This window comes from Lolium perenne, chromosome 3 (assembly GCF_019359855.2).
Source record: "Lolium perenne isolate Kyuss_39 chromosome 3, Kyuss_2.0, whole genome shotgun sequence".
NCBI classification, from domain to species: domain Eukaryota; kingdom Viridiplantae; phylum Streptophyta; class Magnoliopsida; order Poales; family Poaceae; genus Lolium; species Lolium perenne.
The window spans coordinates 348,053,439-348,075,667 of record NC_067246.2 but is presented as its reverse complement, the minus strand read 5'-3'; the positions used below and the strand labels follow the sequence as shown (position 1 = coordinate 348,075,667).

Below are 22,229 nucleotides of genomic sequence, written 5' to 3'. Positions count from 1 at the left end.
TAGTGAAAAAGAGTTGAGATGAGCGTTGCACCTCCCATGGTAAGTTGGACATGGCGAGGTGCAACACTCCTCTCAACTTTTCTCAAGTGTATACTATCTTCATCCTAAAAATGATGTCCCAACTTTATATAAGTTCGCTGTTCGCATGTATATATATATACTAAAATACGTCTAGATATTTGTGTATCGAGATAAAGTTGAGACAACCTGATGGAATAGCATAATACTACCTCCGATTCAAGAAATAAGGCGCCCTCGTTTTACGTGCTTTTCGTTTGACTAAGAATTACTTCAAATATATAAAGATTGTTTGTATGAAATTAACATCATTAGAAAGTGCTTTTCAATACGAATCCAACGATACTAATTACATATAATATAACCAAGATTTTGTTGCTCAATTTTTATGGTCAAAGTTCGCCTTGAAATACGCGTGCGCCTTATTTCCTGGGACGGAGGTAGTAACGATTATTATTCCATCAGGTGACAATCTTTGGACGTAACATCGATGTAGCGATGTACATACCCAACCTTTGGACGTGACAATCAACATAATTGTCGTGGCGGTCATCCTCATCATCTATACAGTTGTCATATGCGAACAGTTATGAGAGTGCATTGCACATGATGAGCTGTACATACGTAACGTTGCATGCCAACTCAGGGTGCATGATAACTCAGCATGAATATAGGCCAACTCATGCAGAGAGCATTCCTCCTCACGACTCTTCTCCCTCACGCGCCGCGCCGCGCCTATATAAACGACGCAATCCATGGCACCCACCGTAGCAAATCCATCCCACTTACCGTAGCCCAGGAGGCTACACACACTCCCGTCTCTCAGTTCCAGGCCGTTTGCAAGGCAATGGCGCGTGGACGACGCACGACCACGGGCCGCCAGAAGATCGAGATCTGGCCGATCGAGAGCGAGGACGCGCGCCAGGTATGTTTCTCCAAGCGCCGCGTCGGGCTGTTCAAGAAGGCTAGCGAGCTGACAATCCTCTGCGGCGCGGAGGCGGCCGCCGTCGTCTTCTCCCCCGCCGGTAAGGCCTTCTCCTTCGGCAACCCGTCCGTCGAGGCCATCTTCGAGCGCTTCGATCCGATCGGGATGGTGGCCGGGGGAGGAGGTGCCGGTGCCGGCGGCGGCGCCGGAGAGGACATCAACCAGCTGGTGGCGGACCTGAACCGCCAGCACGATGAGCTGACTGCGCGGCTGGACGCGGAGAAGGCAAACAAAGATCAGGCCGACGCGGCCATGGCGATGGCGAAGGAGCGCTCTGCACCGAGCCCTGTTGCGGCGTGGCTGGAGGGCTACGTCCGCGACAAGGAGGAGGAGGAGCTGATGGAGTTCGAGGCGGCGCTGGAGGTGATGCAGGCGCGCGCAAACCAGGAGCTCCAGGACGCCCTCAACCACAGCCGCGACATGGCGGCCAAGGCCCGCTCCAACATGGTTCCTGTGACGGCACCGCAGCAGCAGCCCCTCGGCATGGGCGCCGCCGGCAATGGTGGGTTTGATTTCGATGCAGGCAGCAGCAGCAGCAGCGCCAACAACGGCGCAGAGATGGATATGCAGATGCAGCTGATGATGACCATGACGCCCCCACCGCCGATGTTAGAATTGGACGACATGGAGATCGAGATGCTTCTGCAGGGGTTCGACTTCACCCCCTAGTGAGAAGTTTCATTCTTCGCATGCAAGCATGGATGTGCATGAACTCACAAGGAGATTGGACTCTAGCAATTGCTACCCATGGTCAATAATAATGCGTCGTCGGTTTAGTTTGTTTCTCTCGATTGCTACCCATAGTCGTCATATGCATCTAGGTGATGGTTATCCATATATGGATGATCAATGCATATGTAATCGTGATGATGTTGTCTTCAGTCTTCACCTATCGCGGTGCATCTGCTTCGGCTCATGCAACACAACAGTTTGGGTCGTTCGATTATCGGTGTAATGGCTTGCAATGTGGTGCTTCAAATCAATAAAAATACAAGCCTTTTTTTATTTACTCTCCATAGCTGGCAACATTGCAAATATACAAGGATCTATTGTGTGTCAATACTCAATACTCATTATTCAAGCATATTAAGCTGATCGATCTGTAAAATTAAGCCCAATGAATGTGGCCTCCTCAATCTGGTGGTAGATACGTAGTACTACTCCTAATAAACATAGCCAATAATGATACTCCTTTTTTTCGAGGGAAATGGTGATACTCCTTGTAATTGGGAGTTTGGAAAACGGTCTCCGGAGTTACGTGAGCCCAACAAAGTTCTAGAGATAGGGAAGCCAGACAAAAAGTTTATGGGGGGAGGAAAATAGACAATATTAAAGTTAGGAAAAAATTGATAACTCATTTTTGCAACGATACCAAGTTAGTCTCATTTGATCATTTGCAAAATTAACCATCCGTGCCCCGAATCGAATGGTTGATGGTACAGTTGTAGTTGATTTTGTCTTGATGGGAAGAGAGCACCTTGCTGCCAGCTAATGAGTACACGTGCACATTACGATGGTAATTACTCGTTTCTTCATGAGCAACCATTTTATTTGGCGCATGATATACACATGCAGCAACAAGGCTGGCTTGTTGCATGACACCTCATGTGTGTGTATCAAAGTTAGCCACGCACATATTTTCATCCACCTAATTTGTAAAATAAAATTGTGTTCTCTTGTCAACCGTCTCATGCCATGTTCATATACCCTATTATAGATTCAGTGTTTGTGATATAGTAGGAATTAATTAAGTTGCGGCGCGGCGTCACCGTGCAGTTATATGGTTGTTTTAAGAGCCATGTATATATCTATATTTTGCTTACAAATCCTATGAAGAATCATATTGCAATGCTCATGGGTCAAAATTTGATTTATTTTGGAAATTAAGCAAGGCAATACTTACAGAAAATACATGTACACTCAACCGTAACTCTTGGCTTGGTTGGGTCGATATTTTGCAGAGATGGTCTGGGACTATTAAACAGGCCAGGCCAAACTGTTGGGCACCCTTACAGTCGCATAGAAGAATTCCACATGGCTAATCAGAGCTGAAATGGCTATAGACCTATGGAGTATTCTTGTACTAAAAATTAGTCAGACACCCCTACAATCATGTATGGAATGGACAGAACATAATTCCTAGCTATCTTTCAAGAATGAAGCCCTTTCTTCGCCATCTACTAGTTGAATGCCCGTGCTTCGCCACGGCTCCTTACTGTATATTTGATAGCGTCAATGTTATACGGGTAAACATATAATATATGTAAATATTATAAGTATATCAAAAAAGAATAACCATGTGTAGTATTAAAAATTTATAGAATAAAAACTCGGAACATATGTAGGATAATAAAAAATCAAGTATAATACTTTCTCCGTCCTACAAATGCAGTCTTCATATACAAATAAAGGAAAATGTCAATTCTTTCCACCTCTTTTTTTGTATGAGTAGAAAACCAATATACATGTCGTAATAAAATAAAGAGATAAATATTTATAAACTTAAAGTAATAATGGTAATAAAAATAGTTTATGTGAGATAATGGTGCACTTCTCGCGGTCAAGTTCTCGGTGAACAGGTCAAAAAAATATTCATGGGCAAACTCTCACAAAGCCTCAAGAGAAGGACACCGAAAAACAATCGAAGGGGAATCACTCTTCTCTTTCCCCCACCCTCTTCTCCTACGGCCACAAGCTAGCACCGTTGTGTGCTTTCCCATGCTCCACATAGCCTCTCCCCGCCACTTGCTCTCCCACACCCCCCTTACTTGGCCCTTCCCTTCTCTCTCGGGACCTTGAGTAGCCATACCTGTGGCCTCCTCAACCACCACCGGACCACACGGATTCCAGCTGTTGGCCGGTACGCCCTCCGACCCCATCAACTGCACGCCCAAACCGACGGTGAAAACCGGTCCCAAAGCTAGCGCGGTGCCGTCGAACCATGCGGTCATTGGGCCATGGCCCATGGCAGGCGTCGGTCCCACCCCAAAAAAGCTTCTCCCACACGTCTTGCTGGAGGATGGATGCAAGGTTATGCTTATGTTGCTCGACGCTGCCGGCAGGGTGCCCCCCCCCCCCCCCCTCCCGAACATATACACACACACAACTTAGACAAGCTCATTGTGGCACATCCCCACTACCCTATCCTTCTGTTTAAATGCGAGGTCTAAATCTAACTTGTTGGTTGATATATTTAAGAGTTTCCTTTGATCGTATTGGTTGCATAGGAATATTTTATTTAGGCTTTCATACAAATGTCAACTAAGGATGAGTTTCTAAGTTTAAGAAGTATTTGACATATCAGAGTTATCGGAAGAATCTCGGTGATCACATGGGTACGTGAGCATGCGTTGTATATCTGACACGTGTCTAACGCCCGTCTGTTTCTCCGTTTGGTAGAATCTTTCAATCCCCATGGCCGCACGACCTCACTAACCCACCACGAGCGACTCCCTGTCATGCCGTCCAACCTCTTCTATCTTCTCGTTCCTATCCGTCTCACCTCATCTGCAGTTATCCACACCTGATCCTCTCCCCCATTGCCGCCGCCGCGCAGCACCACGCCGGGCATGGTCGCCGTCTCTCCAACCTCACTTGGTCCTCTGCTACGGGCTGCAACTCCTCAGCCCCCGGCCTCCCCTGCCTTGAGCTCTTTCGCAGCTGCTCCATTGTTCCGACCATGGGAGACACGGATCAACAGCGCCGCCCTCCGATGAGAAGGTGGGATGGTGGGGAACGGGACGCTTCCATACGCATCCTCAACATCGCGCGCGGAGCCGAGCTGAGCCGAGGCCGGCGGCGCTGGCACGTTCGCCAGTCTAGGCGAGGCTGGAGGCAGTGGCCCCGCTCGTAATTGATCTAGACTCTGATGCGAGCCACCCTCTTTGTGGTCCCGCTCGAGCGCTGCTCGTCCTCTGGAGTAGCGACCATGGGAGACACAGATCGACAGCCTCAGTTTTGATTCATAGAGGCCTGTATCAGCTCGTTTGTCATGGTTTGTTTTGGAGAAGAAACTCGATTTAGTCTTGAATGATTACGCAGCGCTTCCTTGTTTTTGGTTGAAGTATCTGGTGTTTAGTTAATTAGCGCCGGAGATTTGGCGAGCTCCAGATTTGGTAACATGAAGAATTCTCAATTCATGGTTGCGCCTCTTTGTGGCCCTGCTCGTGCACCTCGGCTTCCCTCTGCGCCACGGCCCGGTCGGAGACGCCAGAGGCTACTGCGATGGTGAGCTGATGTATTCTACTAGTTGACGGACGGGGAGCTCCATTGGTAGCTTCTATTTTTTTCGATTTGCTGATTGCTCCTTTGTTCTAATTTGCTGATTTGCTGAATTTTTCGATGTATTCTACTATTTTTTCGATTCGCTGATTTGCTGATTCCCGTCTTCTAATTTTTTCATTAGTGAAGAGGCAGAGCGCAGCAACGAGCTCCGCGACGGCGGGAGGCGCAGCGCAGCCACGATCTCCGCGGCGGCGGAAGGCGATGCGCAACGGACTCCTCTTGTTCTGATCCCCTCCGTGGCAAAATTCTTCGGCCCTTCCACCAATTTCCGTCGGGAGACGCTCGTATCGTATGGAGCCCGGGTGAGCTGAGGCCGGAGGAGCTGCGCCGGTCAAGGCTTGGCCGGAATCCGGGTCGCCGGTCTAGGCGAGGCCGAAGGCGATGACCCCGGTCCAGGTGACGCCGTTCTGCAGGACCAGTTGGGCGACGTCGGGCGAGCGGCCATCCGCGCGGCGTCGGTTACCGGGTGACGCCGATGAGGAGGAGCCAGAGGTGTCCGCCACTGCTGCTCTGGCTCGTGCTTTCTGTGATTCGATGGCAGGAACATTCTAATCTTTGTTCATATAACAACATCGTGAGAGGCGGTTTATTTCTCAGTTAATTCTATATGAGAAAGAGAGCACGCAAAGAGATTTTGCGGGGATATTTTTATCCATTGGGAAGGAGAGACATCGCACAGCGAGATTGGGCCCTACAGTGCAGAACAGCTAGCACAAAGGCATAAAGTAGATTTCACGTCCGTTTGATGGCCGTGAGCTTCTCGTGGCGCAGAGCGAATCTAAAGGCCAATCCAACGATAAGGAGTGCGTGCGCAGCTACCCATGTGTGTAGCAAATCCACACTCTCAGAGTTATCATGCAATATCATGTAAATAATTTCCCCCCGTGTTTGCTGCTTTGACACTTATTTTAGGAGGGACGCACTCAATTAAGTAGCACAAGTATCATGTAAATGACTAATATATCACCCAATGCAATGATAAATATCAAGACACTGAATTCCATTTAGCAGCTACACCTGTATACAACTGGAATAAAATCACACACTTGCTTTGATTCCATCTTCTCTTTGCATTTCACCACAGGGCTATTTCTGCTATAGCAATTTGGAGTTCATCAAAGCGCTGATGCCATTATGATTTCTGAAACTGCTCCTGTGAAGTAAGTCTTCAACCTGTCATAGGTTCTAAATTCGTTCAGTTTTTGTTAGGGTGTACAACATTCAAGCAATTAAGTAAGCAGTAGAGTATTGGTTAACATTACAACTGATAATTTTCAATTTGAGTCACTATACATCTTGCTGTGAAAAAAATATAAGAGCTTTTATCTTCACAATCTATCGAATACAAAATAATTATAATATCTAATCACTATATTACAAAAATGTACTTGTTAAACTGCACCCAGATCTCTATATTTATTTCCCATATCATTCAAAGGGTTCACAAGCTTTCTGGCCCTTCAAAATACAACGAGGGACCTCAGAATCTGAAATGTTCGATATACATATAAATCGGATTGAGAAATCTGGTTAAAAATACTAAACTCAAATGAATATTACTGTACTGATATTTAGTGCTAGATAAATTTCCATGCCACCAAAATTAGAAGCACCAAGGTTCTAGCTTAATTGATTGGTTCCAAAATTATTCCCTGTGTAATCCATGATATGATACACTTTCCAAAAAAATGTCTAATTGATTGGTTTCAAAAATATTTACTTGTTTATCTGAAGGCATAAGATTGATCATTGTGTACCTCCTTTGATATGTTCTTCTATAGTTGCTAGGCGTTGATAGAGGAGACTTCGGCAGACAGATGCAGATGAGTTACACGGACTCTGGAGAAGCAAGGTAACTGCACATACGCTAGAGAAGCACCATGCCAGAGAAGCACCATCCCTTCCACTCCGCTGCCACCCCCCGTGTGTGTGCTGCCTCCGGATCTTGAAGCTCTTTCCATGTGCAGCATAGCCCCGTGTAAATATCTAAAGGGGGTCATGAAAAGTGCAACACTTACATGGCATCACCACAGTCTAGCAAAATTTGCCATCCAAATAACATCCAGAATGTGTTTATCGCATCATATATAATGCCTAAGGAGTAAGGATCCATCCTAGACAGATCAATTGCAGAAAATATTAATCTTCAATGACCACAAGATCAGAGCCAAAGAACAACATCCGTCCACTATACATGACAACATATCAATATCACATTTTTGATTCACCATTCCTGTTTAGTCTGGAATAAAATTTGAGTGTTTCAAGAAGTTGAATACTACTATGAGCATGTTGTAGTTGAAACAAAATGAAATATAGCCATCACATGATAACAAATACACCGAATTATGTTAAGTAAATAAATCACTACATACTGCTTACACGAACAATCAAATGCAAGGATATCTATGATAGGTAAATGTGAACTTTTCATGTAGCTAACAACAATAACGTTTCTCCTAGACTCCTGCTCTTAGACGTGTTGTGCGTAAATTCTTAATGTGACGTAGAAGGACAATACGTAATGCAGCTATTTGATTGGCAAGAAATTCAGGAGCTCGCTCAAGGCCTTGGCTAGCTCAGAGCTATTCCATCGATGAATCAAGGAGGTCGCTCAACAGCCTAGCATCTGGACATTTAATCAAACAATGGGGTACACACAATACACATAATGTTAAGCTATATGTGAAGTGTCAGCAAATCAATTCATAGTTTAGAAGAGTGGGGAATTAATAGATTGCCTGCTGCAGGATGCCGCGAACTGGCTCATCTTGTCTTACATATCTATTATCCTGGCGCTTCACCTCCCTATTGTCTCTGGTCAGTCACATAGCATCGTCATGTCAGATTGACTCACCAGTCACCACAGGCTGAAAGACAGAATGAGCATGGAACTTACCGAGCCAAGCACCCCTGCTAGCGAGATCGGGACGTGGATCAACACCAAATGGTATACGTGCGCGTGAGTGCTCCAGGAGTGCGGTTGCGCGGCCGGCGCATCAAACCATTACCGACTGAAGGGCCAATTGTGCACGCGCATACGCTCAAGGCCGGATCCTCGATGCACAGCCGCTCGTTCCCGGGTTCCTCGCCGGCGTGGACTTCCATGAAGGCTTGAGAGTTTGGACGGTTTGACACTCATGTCAGACATTGTCGGCTGCGTCCTGGCCGTCTTCGGGTTCGCGCTGTTGCTCCTAGTAAGGAATGGGGCCAGCCACGCGGGATTGCAGCAAATTGCACGACGGCAGAGGAAGCCGCCAAAAATCGCGACCGGGGCGGCGCCGCATGAGAGGGAAGCAAGGCCGTGACAGCGGGTTGCTCTGGCCGCTGCGAGGAGAGTTGATCGAGATCTTTTCAGATTAGAGGAGACATTGCGGATATATCGCGGTGCAAAAGGCAGGTTAGTTCAGGGGAGACTGAGCCCTGAGGGTTATGATACGAGCCTTGTGCATGCGAATATATCTCCACGAACTGAAACGAGGAGAAGATAAAGGAGATGCGAAGGATTGGAGCCATAATTTCGGGATTTATGCCAACAACTGCTCGCTGGCATAAAACTTAGAGAGAGAAACGCGGGTAGAGATAAGATTTGTTAGCTATAGAGCGCGAACATGGTGGGATGGCTATTTTCAAGAGTATGTTGTTGTTGTGCGGTGGTATTTTGCTTGTAAATTGGACGGAGTGTGACATCAAGAGAAGTGTGACATTGCATGTTTCACTTTAATAGTAAAGACATAGACACTAGCAGTCTAGAGACCAAGAAGAGTTGATGGAACTCCAATCTCCATGTACGGACAGAGGTTGATACTCCTGTGTTTGCATACATACCAAAATAAATAGCATAAGTACCCATGGTAGCATCACCATTCATCATCAAATGAACTATCAGTAGGAATGTCTCTACACCTAATCCCTCATTAGATCTTTCCACTTTTATAAATTACTTCAGACCAAAAGGGGCACTACTATATGTGGACAATTTTCATCATTGTATAAGCACCATCATCGAAGCATGCAAATAAAAACATAGCAGGTCCAGTAAATCAAGGAGACTGAAAAGCGCAGCCGCCGCTAAGTGAGTTCCAAGATCATATATGTTTGTCACTTAAGTGCTGGAAGTCTGCAAGAAAATATATTCGCGCACATAAGATAAATAAAGGAAACAACTGCCACCCAATAAAAAAAATTCAACAAACTAAGTTGTTACATTTTAGTTTCATTGATTATTAAGCATAATAAAATGTATATATGGTTTGAATATTATCTTCTTGCTGGACCCTATTGTGAAAGCAGAAGATATGGCAGATAACATATTAGAAATCTTTTGCATGAGATATTAAAAATTCCTATATGTGTTATTAACTATATGCTTTTTTTTTCTGAAGATTGGGCGACAACTTTTAAAATCCAAGTGACAAAGAGTTTCTTATTTCCAATTGTACATACACAATATTTTAAATATGTACATGGTGTAAATTTTGTTTTTCCGGAAAGGCTGTATAAATAGCTTTTTAATTAAGCTAGTAGCAGATCCTAACTAATGGGTGTCCTCATTGAGTCTTTGGCTCGTGAATGTAGCTGGAAAGAGATTCCATCCCACCCTAGCTGAACAATCTGAAAGTGAAAAAACTAATATTATGATTCGGCAATAAAAGTTATAAATGAAATAATGTTACTCGGCCCTAGTAACAAGCACTAAGAACAACAAAATTACATTAACAATCGTATACAAGCAACAACAAGATAGTCACCTCAAATTATGATAGGTATTCATCATTACATAAGATATCTCATCCAATTCCCTTACACCCCACACTTACAAGGGGAATTACTCACACATGGCCATGAAGACAAAAGGGTTGATGAAGTTGTTGTTGGAGAAGAGCAACCTCAAATAGATGGTGAAGGAGTTGGCCATGGTGGCGGCTTTCCGTGGAGGCGGATACCTAGGGTGGTGGCTGCCCTTGGGGCCAGAGGCATCTTGCCCCTTCTTCTATGGAGATGGTGCTAATGGGATCCTCCTCCTCCTTGGAGGCTACCAAGAGAATGATTTATCTTCACAATGGCTTGGTGCCTTGAAAATGCTATGGTTTGCCCTCAATATATGGAGTTACGGATGTAAGGTAAGTCATGGGATTGATGCCTCTTTGATCCAAGGGCTCTTGGTCACCTCTAGAACATTTCAAGGCCTTCCTTATGTTCCAAGGAGTCCAACAAACCGACCATGGGTCTAATCCATCAAGTACGGAAATAGTTCGAGTCAAATACTTTACCAACTCTCGGATTCCCAAAGTTACTTTTGTACACTCCGATAAATCCGGTCCAGAGGTGGCATCTGTGACAAACTTTATGTGTAGAACGAAGCTTGGAAGATTTCCAACAACTTTGTAGGATTTTTTTTGGGGGGGGGGGGGGGGGGCAAGTTTTGGAAAATTCTCCAATAGAACTTCTTTCATTATTTGTGCACTTTTGTAACAACTAATAGGCTATTACGAATAAATATAATAAAATTGATAAATATTTGGGAATTTAACATAACAAAATACAAAAAACATGTATGCATTTTACATGCATCACTCGGAGGTCTCCCTCGAGGGGCGCTGCCGATTTTATAAAGGTATCATAATGTAAAGTACCACCAACCCTCTTATATTGCTTCTTATCTTTCCCATCCACCATATCATCATCATTCATCTCACTGGACAAAGAATCATCGTGTTGACATTATCCACTTCCTTACCAGTCTTCTCGGATTCAAACGCCAAGCGGTTCTTTGCTAACTTATTAGTAAACGGCACATTAACATCATCTATTAACTAGACTTGAGCCATGTCCATTAAATCTTTTTCAATCGACATATTACCCCTAATACAAGAACATTTTAGATGTTGTGGCCAATAAAAATATGTCCCTCGACCATGATTAACATTTAAAATTTTAGAGAGTGGATATATGTTAAATCGAAGTCTTTGGTGAGGGCATTACCCTTCGGGTAACCGACATTGACCTACCTCCCCTGGCCCAAAAAGGGGCCCACGAGCTTCACTGCAACCCAAGATGGACCAATGCGTCGGTTGCAATGATGAAAAGATGGAAGGAGACGGATTCTTGACGAACAAGACAAGAAGACGTCACTTAAGACAAAGATAGAATAGATCTCATTTTAATCTAGTCGAATCCATGCCAAATCTCCACCCTCATAACCTACACAATCGATCCCGCATACATTAAACCCTAGAAACATTGTCTCTCGGCGAGATCACCACCAAGAAATCTATCGGCTGCCCCATTGTAACATTTTTTCATTGATAATCAAGATCAGACAAGCAGGAGTAAGGGTTTTACCTCATCGAGGACCCCAAACCTGGGTTGATCTCGCCTCTTGCTCGTTTGGTATCTAATGTCTAGTGCTAACCTGTAGCATTCCATCAACCCTAAGCCTCTCATGGTGGGCATTGCCGAAGAGCCCTCTCGCCAGTCTTACTACAACCACCACATGTAGTACATTGGATCTCTGACATGGACACCTTGAGAAACCTTAAGACCCACGTCGTCGTGGAAAACCTAACCGGGCAATCAAACTATGGGCCAAGAAGTACGAGAGAGATCTATCACGCAAGTGGGACATGGAATTGAACTTGTAACCGAACACGGTCAGATATCGGAGAACAGAGATTGACCTGGACTCGTCGCTGCTCTTGCGAGTGGGAGGAAAATCCCTAAACAAACTTAACTCAAAATAACGCAAACATGAATCCATGCATAGCTAAAAGTACAATCGCCGGCGTTGTCACCCGATAAAGCAGTCTTGATCCTTATATATCAATCTCCAAATTAGGAATGAAGCTTGCGATGGACATCCTAATGTGTTGGAGTATCATCTAGCATCAACTTATAAAGTTACTAGAATAGTAATCCATTCATTACCACTAACTTTCAGCTAGCTCAATCGCATGCATCCCTTGTTGTGGTTATTCCACTAGCAAAGAACTAGTTATGCATGAGAATAAAGCCCGTGTGCTTGATAAATTTCCAAATTCCTCTATAATTATTAAGGAAAACATCAGGATTTCACATCCCCATCACATCTATGGTCACTAAGGCATGCGAAATGTTGAGAGTGAGGATCATGATGTTGACGACAAGTTATCACATGTTCAAATTAGTATGGGCGTGATGAATTGTGAGTGTTCAATATACGAAGCGCTTGATGAGATGATAATCCATTGGCCATTAAGTAGCCCGATTGAAATCACCACCATACTACTAGCCCTACTACTAGATGCTAATCCATTAGAACGGTAGCTATGCGCGAAGTTCAAGTGTATGATGAGTTGTACGTTCGAGAAGAGATGAAATCATCTCGATACTACTAGAAAAGTTGACGAAATTTTGGCAGAGGAAAATTATAAGTTTGGGCACGTGATCCAAATAAGTATGAATATTTTCTTGAGAGTTCTAAAGGAATTTTAAAATATAAGTAGGGAAGACATGTTTATATATAGTCTGTTGATGAAGGATATGAGTTAAGATGAACATTGTGGTCTGGTCGTTGATGACCCACCTCAAGAAGCACAACATAGTTCTCGTCTCCACTACGTGCTTGATTGACCGACTATATGAACACGTTCACCCCACTCACATATCTAAAATTCTCAAGAAAAATATTCAATTTTTTATAAATCTTGAAAGTAAGTACCTACACTTAAACTTTTGGCCACCTTTTGTTTTTAACTTGTTTGACAGTGTAAAGATGTGCTCACATTTTCACATATACTTGACAATAGAAGGTGAATAGATAGGAGATGAGATGAGAATTACTCTCTCGATGATGAGTTGTCATACACGATATCAGACATCCAACTCAGCAAAAATTACCATACACGGCGAGTTATGAACAATTTTCTCACATAAATGGCAACGACTACAATGATGCATTGTCACATGTCCAAACGAGAAATGTATTCATCCGTGGCCACATCTCCATGGTGCTTGGAGCCCAGCAGGGCCAGAAACCCTTTAACGGAAGCCAGGCCAGCAACCCCTACACACTATCGGATGACACCGACCGCAGGACCCACCTGAACTAGACCAGCAGATCTAGGGCAACCTTGGCCGTGACGTCCCCGAGCACCACGAGGAGCAACGATGCGGCGGAGAATTGGGCGAAGGGCCAACCGGTGCAAGGCAGCTGCATCTGGGCGCAGCCATCGCCCGTACCTCTGGCCCCAAATGGCCGCCGTGAGCCGCCTGCCTAGGCGCTGAGCTATCGTGGTGCACCACCGCCGTGGCCTTGCCGCTCCACCACCACGCATTACCGAGACCACCTGTCCGCGCGAAGAGATGAAGCAGGGGTGCGTCATCCTCACCCCACCGTGTCTTCGACGTACGGGGCGCCGCCACCACCTCCGACGATGCTATGTTTTTTTTTGGTGGGGGGGGGGGGGGGGGGGGTGGAGAGATCTCCTTAGCCAAGTTACGTGAGTGTGCAAGATGAATTGCGCGTGATGAGCTGTGTATACGGTACATTCCAACAGCCAACCCATCGTGCGCATATATGATATAGCTCAGCGTGCGTATACATAATAACTCAGCATGAATATACGCCAACTCATTCAGAGAGTATTCCTCCTCACGACTCTTCTCCCTCACGCGCCGCTATATAAACGACGCAATCCATGCCAGCCCGTAGGCCGTAGCAGATCCACCTCACCTACCCTCGCTCTCTCTGTCTCAGTTTCAGGTTTGCACGGCAATGGCGCATCGCCGCACGAGCATCGGCCGCCAGAAGATCGAGATCCGGCCGATCGAGAGGGAGGGGGCGCGCCAGGTCTGCTTCTCCAAGCGCCGCTCCGGCCTGTTCAAGAAGGCCAACGAGCTGGCAATCATGTGCGGCGTGGAGGTGGCCGCCGTCGTCTTCTCCCGCGCCGGCAACGCCTTCTCCTTCGGCCACCCCTCCGTCGAGGCCGTCATCCAGCGCTTCGACCCCACCGGCACGGATACCGGCGGCGCCGCAGAGGACAACACGCTGCTGGTGGCGGACCTGAACCGCCAGCACCAAGAGCTGCGCGCGAAGCTGGACGCGGCGAAGGTAAAGAAAGATCAGGTCGACGCGGCCATGGCGATGGCGAAGGAGCGCTGTGCGGGGATCCCCGTGGCGGCGTGGCTGGAGGCCGACGTGCGCGACATGGGGGAGGAGGAGCTGATGCAGTTCGCTGCGGCGCTGCAGGTGGTGCAGGCCGCCGTCGCCGCGCGCGCCAATCAGGTGCTCCAAGACGCCCTCAACCACGGCCGCGCCATGGCGGCCAGGAACCGCTCCAACATGGTTCCCGTGACGGCACCGCCGCAGCAGCTCCTCGGCATGGGCGCCGGCAGCTATGGTTGGTATGATTTCGGTGCAGGCAGCAGCGGTAACGCCACCAACGCCGCAGAGATGGATATGATGCAGCTGATGATGATGGGCATGACGCCGCCGCCGCCGCCGCCGCAGGTGTTCGCCGTCGCCGACCTGGACCAGCTGCTTCAGCAGGGGTTCGGATTCCCCGGCCTCTACTGAGAAGAGGATGCGAGTTCATTTCCCCCGTTCATTCTTGGCATGCATGCATGGCATGGATGCATGCCTGTATGGACGGCTCAGATGAACTCTGAAATAGATCGGGCGCTGGCTAGCTAGCAGATCCGATCGTGTCTTGTCGTTTAGTTTGTTTGTCTTGAATTCTCCATTGCTACCCTTAGTCATATGCGTCTAGGTGATGATAATCCATCTGTGCGGATGATCGTCCATGCATATGAAATCGTGTTGCTGTCTTTCAAATTTCAGATGTTGCGGTGCACCGGCTTCGGCCCCTGCAGCTTGACAGATTTGGTTCGATTATCGATCGGTGTAATGGCTTGTAAACTGTTGCTCTAAATCAATAAAAAATACAAGCATTTTTACTAACTCCGCATTGGATATATATATACAAGGATCTATTGTGCAAATACTCATTATTCAAGCATGTTTAGCTGATCGATCTGTAAGATTGTGCCCAATTAATGAAGGCGTCCTTCATATGGTGGCAGATAATTCCAAATAAACATACCCAATAGTAGTACCAGGGGCATGAGTAATAAACAAACTATGGCTAGATAAGTCCAAGATTCAATTACCTGCTGCCATAAGGATTATTGATCACCTAGCCATCACTAAATATTTACCAAGTCGATTAAATATTTTTCATATTTTTTGGGGACCATTTTCACATATTGGTAACAATTCATCGATTTCTGTATGCGCTAGACAATATTTATTTGACCGTGCCAAAATAAACCCACCCCCAGCTTTGTACATGATAGTTTCACTTCATGACATATTTATCTAGGATTAGGAACAAACTAGTAACAATTCTCCTTGGTCATATGCGTCTAGGTGCTGATGATCCCATCTGTGCGGATGATCCATGCATATGAAATGGTGTGGCTGTTTTTCAAATTTCATCTGTTTGCGGTACACTGGCTTTGGCTCGTGCATCACAACAGATTAGGTTCGATTATCACGGGCCCGATTATCACTGTAATGGCATGTAATATGTCCCTGCATGCCAATAAAAATACAAGCCTTTTTATTAATTCTCCTTAGCTGGACACATTATATTGCAAAGATACACAGATCTATTGTGTATTTGTGTCAATACTCATTATTCAAGCACATGTTAATTAAGCTGATCGATCTGTAAAATTATGCCCAATGAAGGTGGCCTTAATCTGGTGGTTGATAACTCTAAATAAATAATTAGATGTATCTATAACTAAAACATACCAATATACATATGTATCTGATAAAGTTCAGCAGCTTTTCTAGCTAGAAATGGAGGAAGTAATAATATGTGAAAACGTTCTCCTGAACAAAACATAAAAAAAATACTTAATCGAGTTTGTAAATATCTAAATATATATGGCTAGGTGGACAATAAATTCCCGCTTATACTGCCAGGGGAATGAGTAATAAACTAACCGTGGCTAGATAAGTCCAAGATTCAATTACCTGCTGCCATAAGCATTATTGACCAGCTAGCCATCATTAAATATTCATCAAGTCGATAAAATATTTTTCATATTTTTTTGGGATCATTTTCACATGCTGGTAACAATTCATTGATTTATATATGCGCTAGACAATATTTATTTTACCATGCTAAAATAAACCCGGCCCCCAATTTTGTACGTGATAGTTTCACTTCTGGAACATATCTATCTAGGATTAGGAACGAACAAATAACAACGACTGCCATTTCATCCCAAGATGTTGTTTTCCTACCACTAACAATCATCCCCCTTTTTTTACCGAAAATTACTATGGTAGTCCATAAAATGAAGTTGTGTGAGCTACTAACTGGAAGACCAAAAATAAATGAATCATACAGTCCACAAATTGGGACATAGCTGAACTGACTCCGACTAGAGCAATGCAGTGTGTGATGTAGGTTGGAAAATAGGGGCCTTTTAAATAAATAAACCCAATAATATGGTGATGTCGGCTTTAAATCCTATTTCTAGGGTTATTGCCTTGATATGCTCTTTCCACAGCGGCGTTGTTTGGGATCAAAAATATATAAAACAAGCGTCTAAAATAATGTTTTAAATAGCTGGCTACGGCTATTAGCGATAGCCTGCATAAATAGCTATAACTCCGTATGGCCTGCTAGAGCAACCTTTTAGTGGACTATCACATTTAGCTGCACCATATGAAAATAATGTAGCCCCAATATAGTTGAGTATTTGAAACTATAGTATAAAAGGGATAAGCTCATAAACATCTTTTGATGAAAAAGCCGTGGTTGTCAGTATGTATCATAGTATCTTATGATTTTACGATACTACTGCGGCAAATCGATACATATCGCGATGATATCTTAATCTGGTAGGATCTTAGTCGTAACCCAGTACGTATCGCCAAATCTTTAGTATCCCGATATAAAATGATCCTATGTATATGCTAAAAGAAATGAACACAACGTATGACAAGCTAAAGAGTAGAAGTTATTTGTAGTCTCAAGTTTAACTAAATGTATAAACAATACAACTTAAATAAATTTGGGCGAGAGATGGTTTTAAAAGGGAGTTTTTATATGCAAGAAAGCAGTCAACTAGCCATCTGTTTGTACCGATTGTTAAGCATACACATCCTTTTGTTTTGTGGGTTCGTAATTAGTTTTATTTGTATCATACAATAGATAAGTTAGCCCATATTTAATTATTTATATAATTTAAATAATTTGAATATTTACATTATTTGATAAGTTAGCCCATATTTATATAATTTGAATATGCTCAAAATTCAAAATAAAGAATTAAATTTAAATTAATTAACGTATATTATTAATATATATACATGTTATTTAATAAAAATATAATTTTGTAGTATCGTGCTACTACGATATGATTCTATAATACAATATTGCTGACAAGAAAATGATACTACCTGGTATCTTGATACTGATAACATTGGAAGAAGGACCACACATACTATTGCAAATTTGCAATCTAGCGTGTTAACCAAATGGGTGAAATAACTTGCTCAAAGCTAGAACTAGAGAATCATCTCATATTAAAATAAACAACATAGTACGCACAGCTATTCAAGGTAAAAAACAAAAACTTAGGTGCCAAGTATATTCTTTCAGAAGCCATGCCGGTAACATAATAATTTGCTAATGTATGGATAATTTCAATACTATTACCTTGCGATGGGTGACCATCAAGTATCGCTGAAGTTAGGAACATCCATCTTCTTGAACTTACTTTTAGAAACAAAGAAGACACCCAATAATGCGACAAGGAAAGACGAGCTCTGGATAGGTCACGCGCACACCTTATGTGCTAACCATTTGATCTACGCTCGGCGTCAAGATAAGGTATAAGATACTTTGTCAAAGTTACATGCAGAACCAAATTTCATGTATAATAAAACAAAGTATACATAGACCTATTCAAGAAAAAATCCTATTATCTTAAAAATAATGTCAATAATGTTAAAGGATTTTAAGGTACACAAATTACTTAAGAATTATTACTTTAGAGTGACATTAGGAAGTATGTAGTTACCTAAGTATACTGCATCCTCCAAATTTTCTGATAAAGCAAGAAGACACACAATATTACGAACACAAGTAGTCAAAGTTACTCCCACACACCTAGCATGCTAACGGCCCGGTCTACAGTCAACTTCAAGTCTTCAAAGATGTGGTAATTTGTACTTAGTATTCTTAGAGGCATCAATCTCAGCCTAGAATAAAAACATAGTAAGTTTGGAGGTATTAAAATAATTGAAACCACAAATTTTACAAAGGTATATGACATGTATATTCTTGTATAAACCATGTTCATAGTATAAAATGATCTAGTGATGCATAAATAACACAAAATTTATTACCTTAGGATGATGTCACAAAGATCTAATGTGACCAATATATATCTTCCTAAGAGTATTTACATAAATTAATTAGTCACCCATCACTAACCAAAGTGACTTGAGCTTTGGATAAGCACACCAGTTTTAACCATGTGATCTATGCTTAGCTCTCAAAGTAGGGGTCAAATGGTCTTCCCGGAAGTAAACCTTGAAAAAACCGATCTCAACCTATATTAAAAGCATATGATATTTAGAGTTATTCAAGTAAACAAAGGCAGTTCCACACATTCTTGTAAAATCATATTGACAATATATAGGAAAGGAATTACCTAAAATGAAGTCATCTAGATCTGCCTACCTCACGCCGTAGGTACTAGCTACCATAGCCGTGGAAAAAAGTGGCGCGACTCTTCAATCCGTGCTCTTGCCAAACAATTGGACATCACCTTCCCTGTATGTGTCGATGTGTCGGTGAAGGTTTTGACATAATTTATGGCATGCTCTATCGAAGTTGTGTTTAACACCAGCTCAATGCTAGCCCCGCAACAGAAAAACCGTGGAGTTGGTGGCTGATGACATGGTTTGGACAAATTGGATAGAGTGATCACTGGAGACAACCACTATCTTCCACCAGAATGACATAGGCTAGATAATTACTATGAGTTAAAATTGTAGAGAAAGATAAGAGTAATGAGGCGCCTTCTCAAAACCCTGAGAATATGTACAGGGTAGGTGCCGGGTTGTGTTAGGATAGGCAGGTTTTATATACCAAATGTGGTATTTATCCGGTCTCTTGGATATACATCCAAAGGCCAGCTAGAAACCTTACGTTTGACCTAATTTTGAGTGGCGGGGGTGGCGGCTGGGAAGGTATGTATACATTTCTCTTAATTAACCCTTATTTAGTACCAAATCTAATTTTAGTTCATATATGTTCGCACATGTTAGCACTTTTTGATCGTTACACTCGCAGTAACATGAGAGCTAGATGCAAAAGTTGCAACACATCTAAGATTTCCCAGAGAAATAAGCAGAGAACATATTTTAGATATTAAACACACACTTTTTTACTTGTCAATGTTGGCTGAACAAAACGATCATAAATATCTATGATTACAATAGTACCAATGCATGGACTAGCAGCCATGGCTACATATAAAGCTCATTCACTAAGTTAACTGCAATACAGAGCTCATGCAGGACATCGCATCAGTGTACTGAAGCATCAACAGAAGTTACAGAACGTATAACAGATCAATAAACGCATACACATGTCACTTCTGCTCGAATTCAAAAGCCAACTCCACTAACATCAGATAACTGCGAAGAAACTGCACCGCACTACGCAAAACTGTTAGTGCCCATCTGCCAATAGCTCAGAGTACAAGGGGACATATGGAAGATAATTAGTCTTGCTCCGATGAATTTTTCCATCCCGTCCAAGCTGACATAAAATATGCACCTCCCTAGAATCCATGTCATATGACATTAGTGTCTCCTCGTACCGACATACTAGGAAAATCAAATTGTGTTCGGGGTGGATTGAGAGAACTACATAACCAGCCGAATATGCTAAATACTGTGTTTCCAACATCTGCAAGTGGCTGACAATGTGCTTGAAGGTCCAATTTTCACTACTTGGATCCTCAAGAAACCAGATTGATAGTTGAGAAGCACCTTTATGTGCAAAATACAACTGCCCTTGTGATAGATAAATATCATAAGAAGGGTCACCGAAACCACTGTAACATTCTGCCATAGGAAGATGCATGGCTTTCCAATTATTTTCCTCCACGACAAGGGCTACAAGTCTATGATCAAAAGCACATAGATACAGCACCCCCCTAAAGAAGACACTTTTTGATAAGGGGGGTATCTCTATTTCTGTATTTCATAGACGCTCCAAGCATTGTCCTTGTAGCTCCAATCTCCAGTTTTGGACGAGTAGATCACCACCGCAGCAATGCAAACACTTGAGTCTTCTACGAACTCGCACACATAGAAGTGGGAGGAGACAGCCGGATCAAACGCCAAGCGAGCAACCACATTGCTTGTCCATTTGGTGCCAGGCACGACCACCCATTTCTCAGTGGCAGGATTGCAGACAACATAATCCCACTCCACGGGATCACGCTGCTTACAAAAGAAGCAGAGGAGTAGGCCATTGCAGCAGTCCACAATGCTAACCAAACCTAACTTGGCCAGGAACGATAGCGAGGGGTCAACGAGAGGGTCACCTTTCCCAGAGACATTGGTAAAACAGCGAGCAGACTTGTCGGAGCATTCTCTGTTGGAACTCTCGTCAGAACTCTCGTGGAAGAAGCCGATGAGGGACTGTGGCATCTCCTTGCGGTGATAGGGGTGGGAGATGAGGTCACGCCAGCGCGTGGAGACGCACTTGCAGCAGCAGGTGGACTTGTAGGGCACGCGCGAGATGATTTCCGTGAGCATATGGTCGGTGAGCTAGGCTGTTGGGTCGCCACTCACTGAGGCAATTTGCATGGAGCCCTCCGCCATCATCATGGATGCAAGAAACAGCCAATCTGCAGATCGTTGGGGCAGAGATTAGATTCTAAGGAAAGATCAATAAAAAATAAACAGTAGTCATATATATGCAACTATCAAGTAGCGCGTCTTGATGTACAATGTTTTAATTCCTACACATTGATGTCTAACAAAATATGCAGTGGCGAGAAAAGGCCCAATCTGTTCAATCCTACAAAATTCAGAATCAGACATAATAATTAAAATTTAATTCGTTCAAGAATCAAGAATAGGAGGAATCGGATTAATAAAGGTTCAAATCTGTCATACGACTCGTGCCTACTACAGATATTTGATCAATACTGATAGCAAACTACACAGGTTGATGAATCACATAAAGCACGACATGCCACAACAATCGACGAAAAATAGGGAGGAATCAGATCAATATGTGTTCAATCTTGCGGCAGTGAGAAAGGACACAATATGTCCACTCCTACAAAATTAAGAATCGGACTTCATATTCTATTAGATTATTTCAAGAATAAGAAGAATCAGATTAATATGACTCTTGCATCCTACCTACACATGTTCGATTAACAGCAAACTAGAGGGGTTCAACTCAACATGAATGACAACATGCCAGAACAATCAAAGAAAATACAGGGAGGACGAACGTGATGGAGAGGGGTTGCTGCTCACCTTGCCGCGCAGCGCAGGAAGTGAAAATGCTGGCGCCAGAGACGAACTGGTGAGCTTGCGGGTGCGGGACGACGAATCGTCTCGTGAGGAAGACTAGAGGAGGAGGTCAGCAGCAGCGGTGGCAGTGCAGGGCGGCGGCCATGGGAAGAGGGCCGGAGGACGAACTCGTGGGAAATGCCGGTGTCTGGAGGAGGAGATCTGCGGGTCGGCGGCAGTGCAGGGCGGCGGCGGCGGCCACGCAAGAAAACCTAGAGCGAGGGCGGTGGCATCCGCGCCGGCAAGCGTGTTCTGGCCAGGGTCTGGGTGACCGGCGGCGGGATGGATGCTGCGGCAGTGACTCTGCGAAGTGGAGTGCAGGGCAATACG

General features: G+C 44.0%; 2 protein-coding genes and 1 pseudogene across 2 annotated transcripts; 2 read left to right on the top strand and 1 right to left on the bottom strand.

The window, feature by feature from the left end:
- Positions 1 to 808: 808 nt before the first annotated feature.
- On the top strand, positions 809 to 2,008 carry LOC127346146 (uncharacterized). The gene has a single exon (XM_051372691.2). It carries the CDS (start codon positions 866 to 868, stop codon positions 1,670 to 1,672), a length of 807 nt encoding a protein of 268 aa, XP_051228651.1. The 5' UTR covers positions 809 to 865; the 3' UTR covers positions 1,673 to 2,008.
- An 11,993-nt stretch (positions 2,009 to 14,001) lies between these two features.
- Positions 14,002 to 15,202, top strand: LOC127339008 (MADS-box transcription factor 3-like). Its single transcript, XM_071827023.1, has one exon. The coding sequence runs from the start codon at positions 14,043 to 14,045 to the stop codon at positions 14,841 to 14,843; it is 801 nt and encodes a 266-aa protein (XP_071683124.1). The 5' UTR covers positions 14,002 to 14,042; the 3' UTR covers positions 14,844 to 15,202.
- A 4,555-nt stretch (positions 15,203 to 19,757) lies between these two features.
- On the bottom strand, positions 19,758 to 22,215 carry LOC127346145 (F-box protein At5g07610-like; annotated as a pseudogene).
- Positions 22,216 to 22,229: the final 14 nt, after the last annotated feature.

Excerpts from the sequence above, each read along its gene's own strand:
- LOC127346146 (XM_051372691.2), top strand. The coding sequence starts at position 866 with ATGGCGCGTGGACGACGCACGACCACGGGCCGCCAGAAGATCGAGATC.
- LOC127339008 (XM_071827023.1), top strand. The coding sequence starts at position 14,043 with ATGGCGCATCGCCGCACGAGCATCGGCCGCCAGAAGATCGAGATCCGG.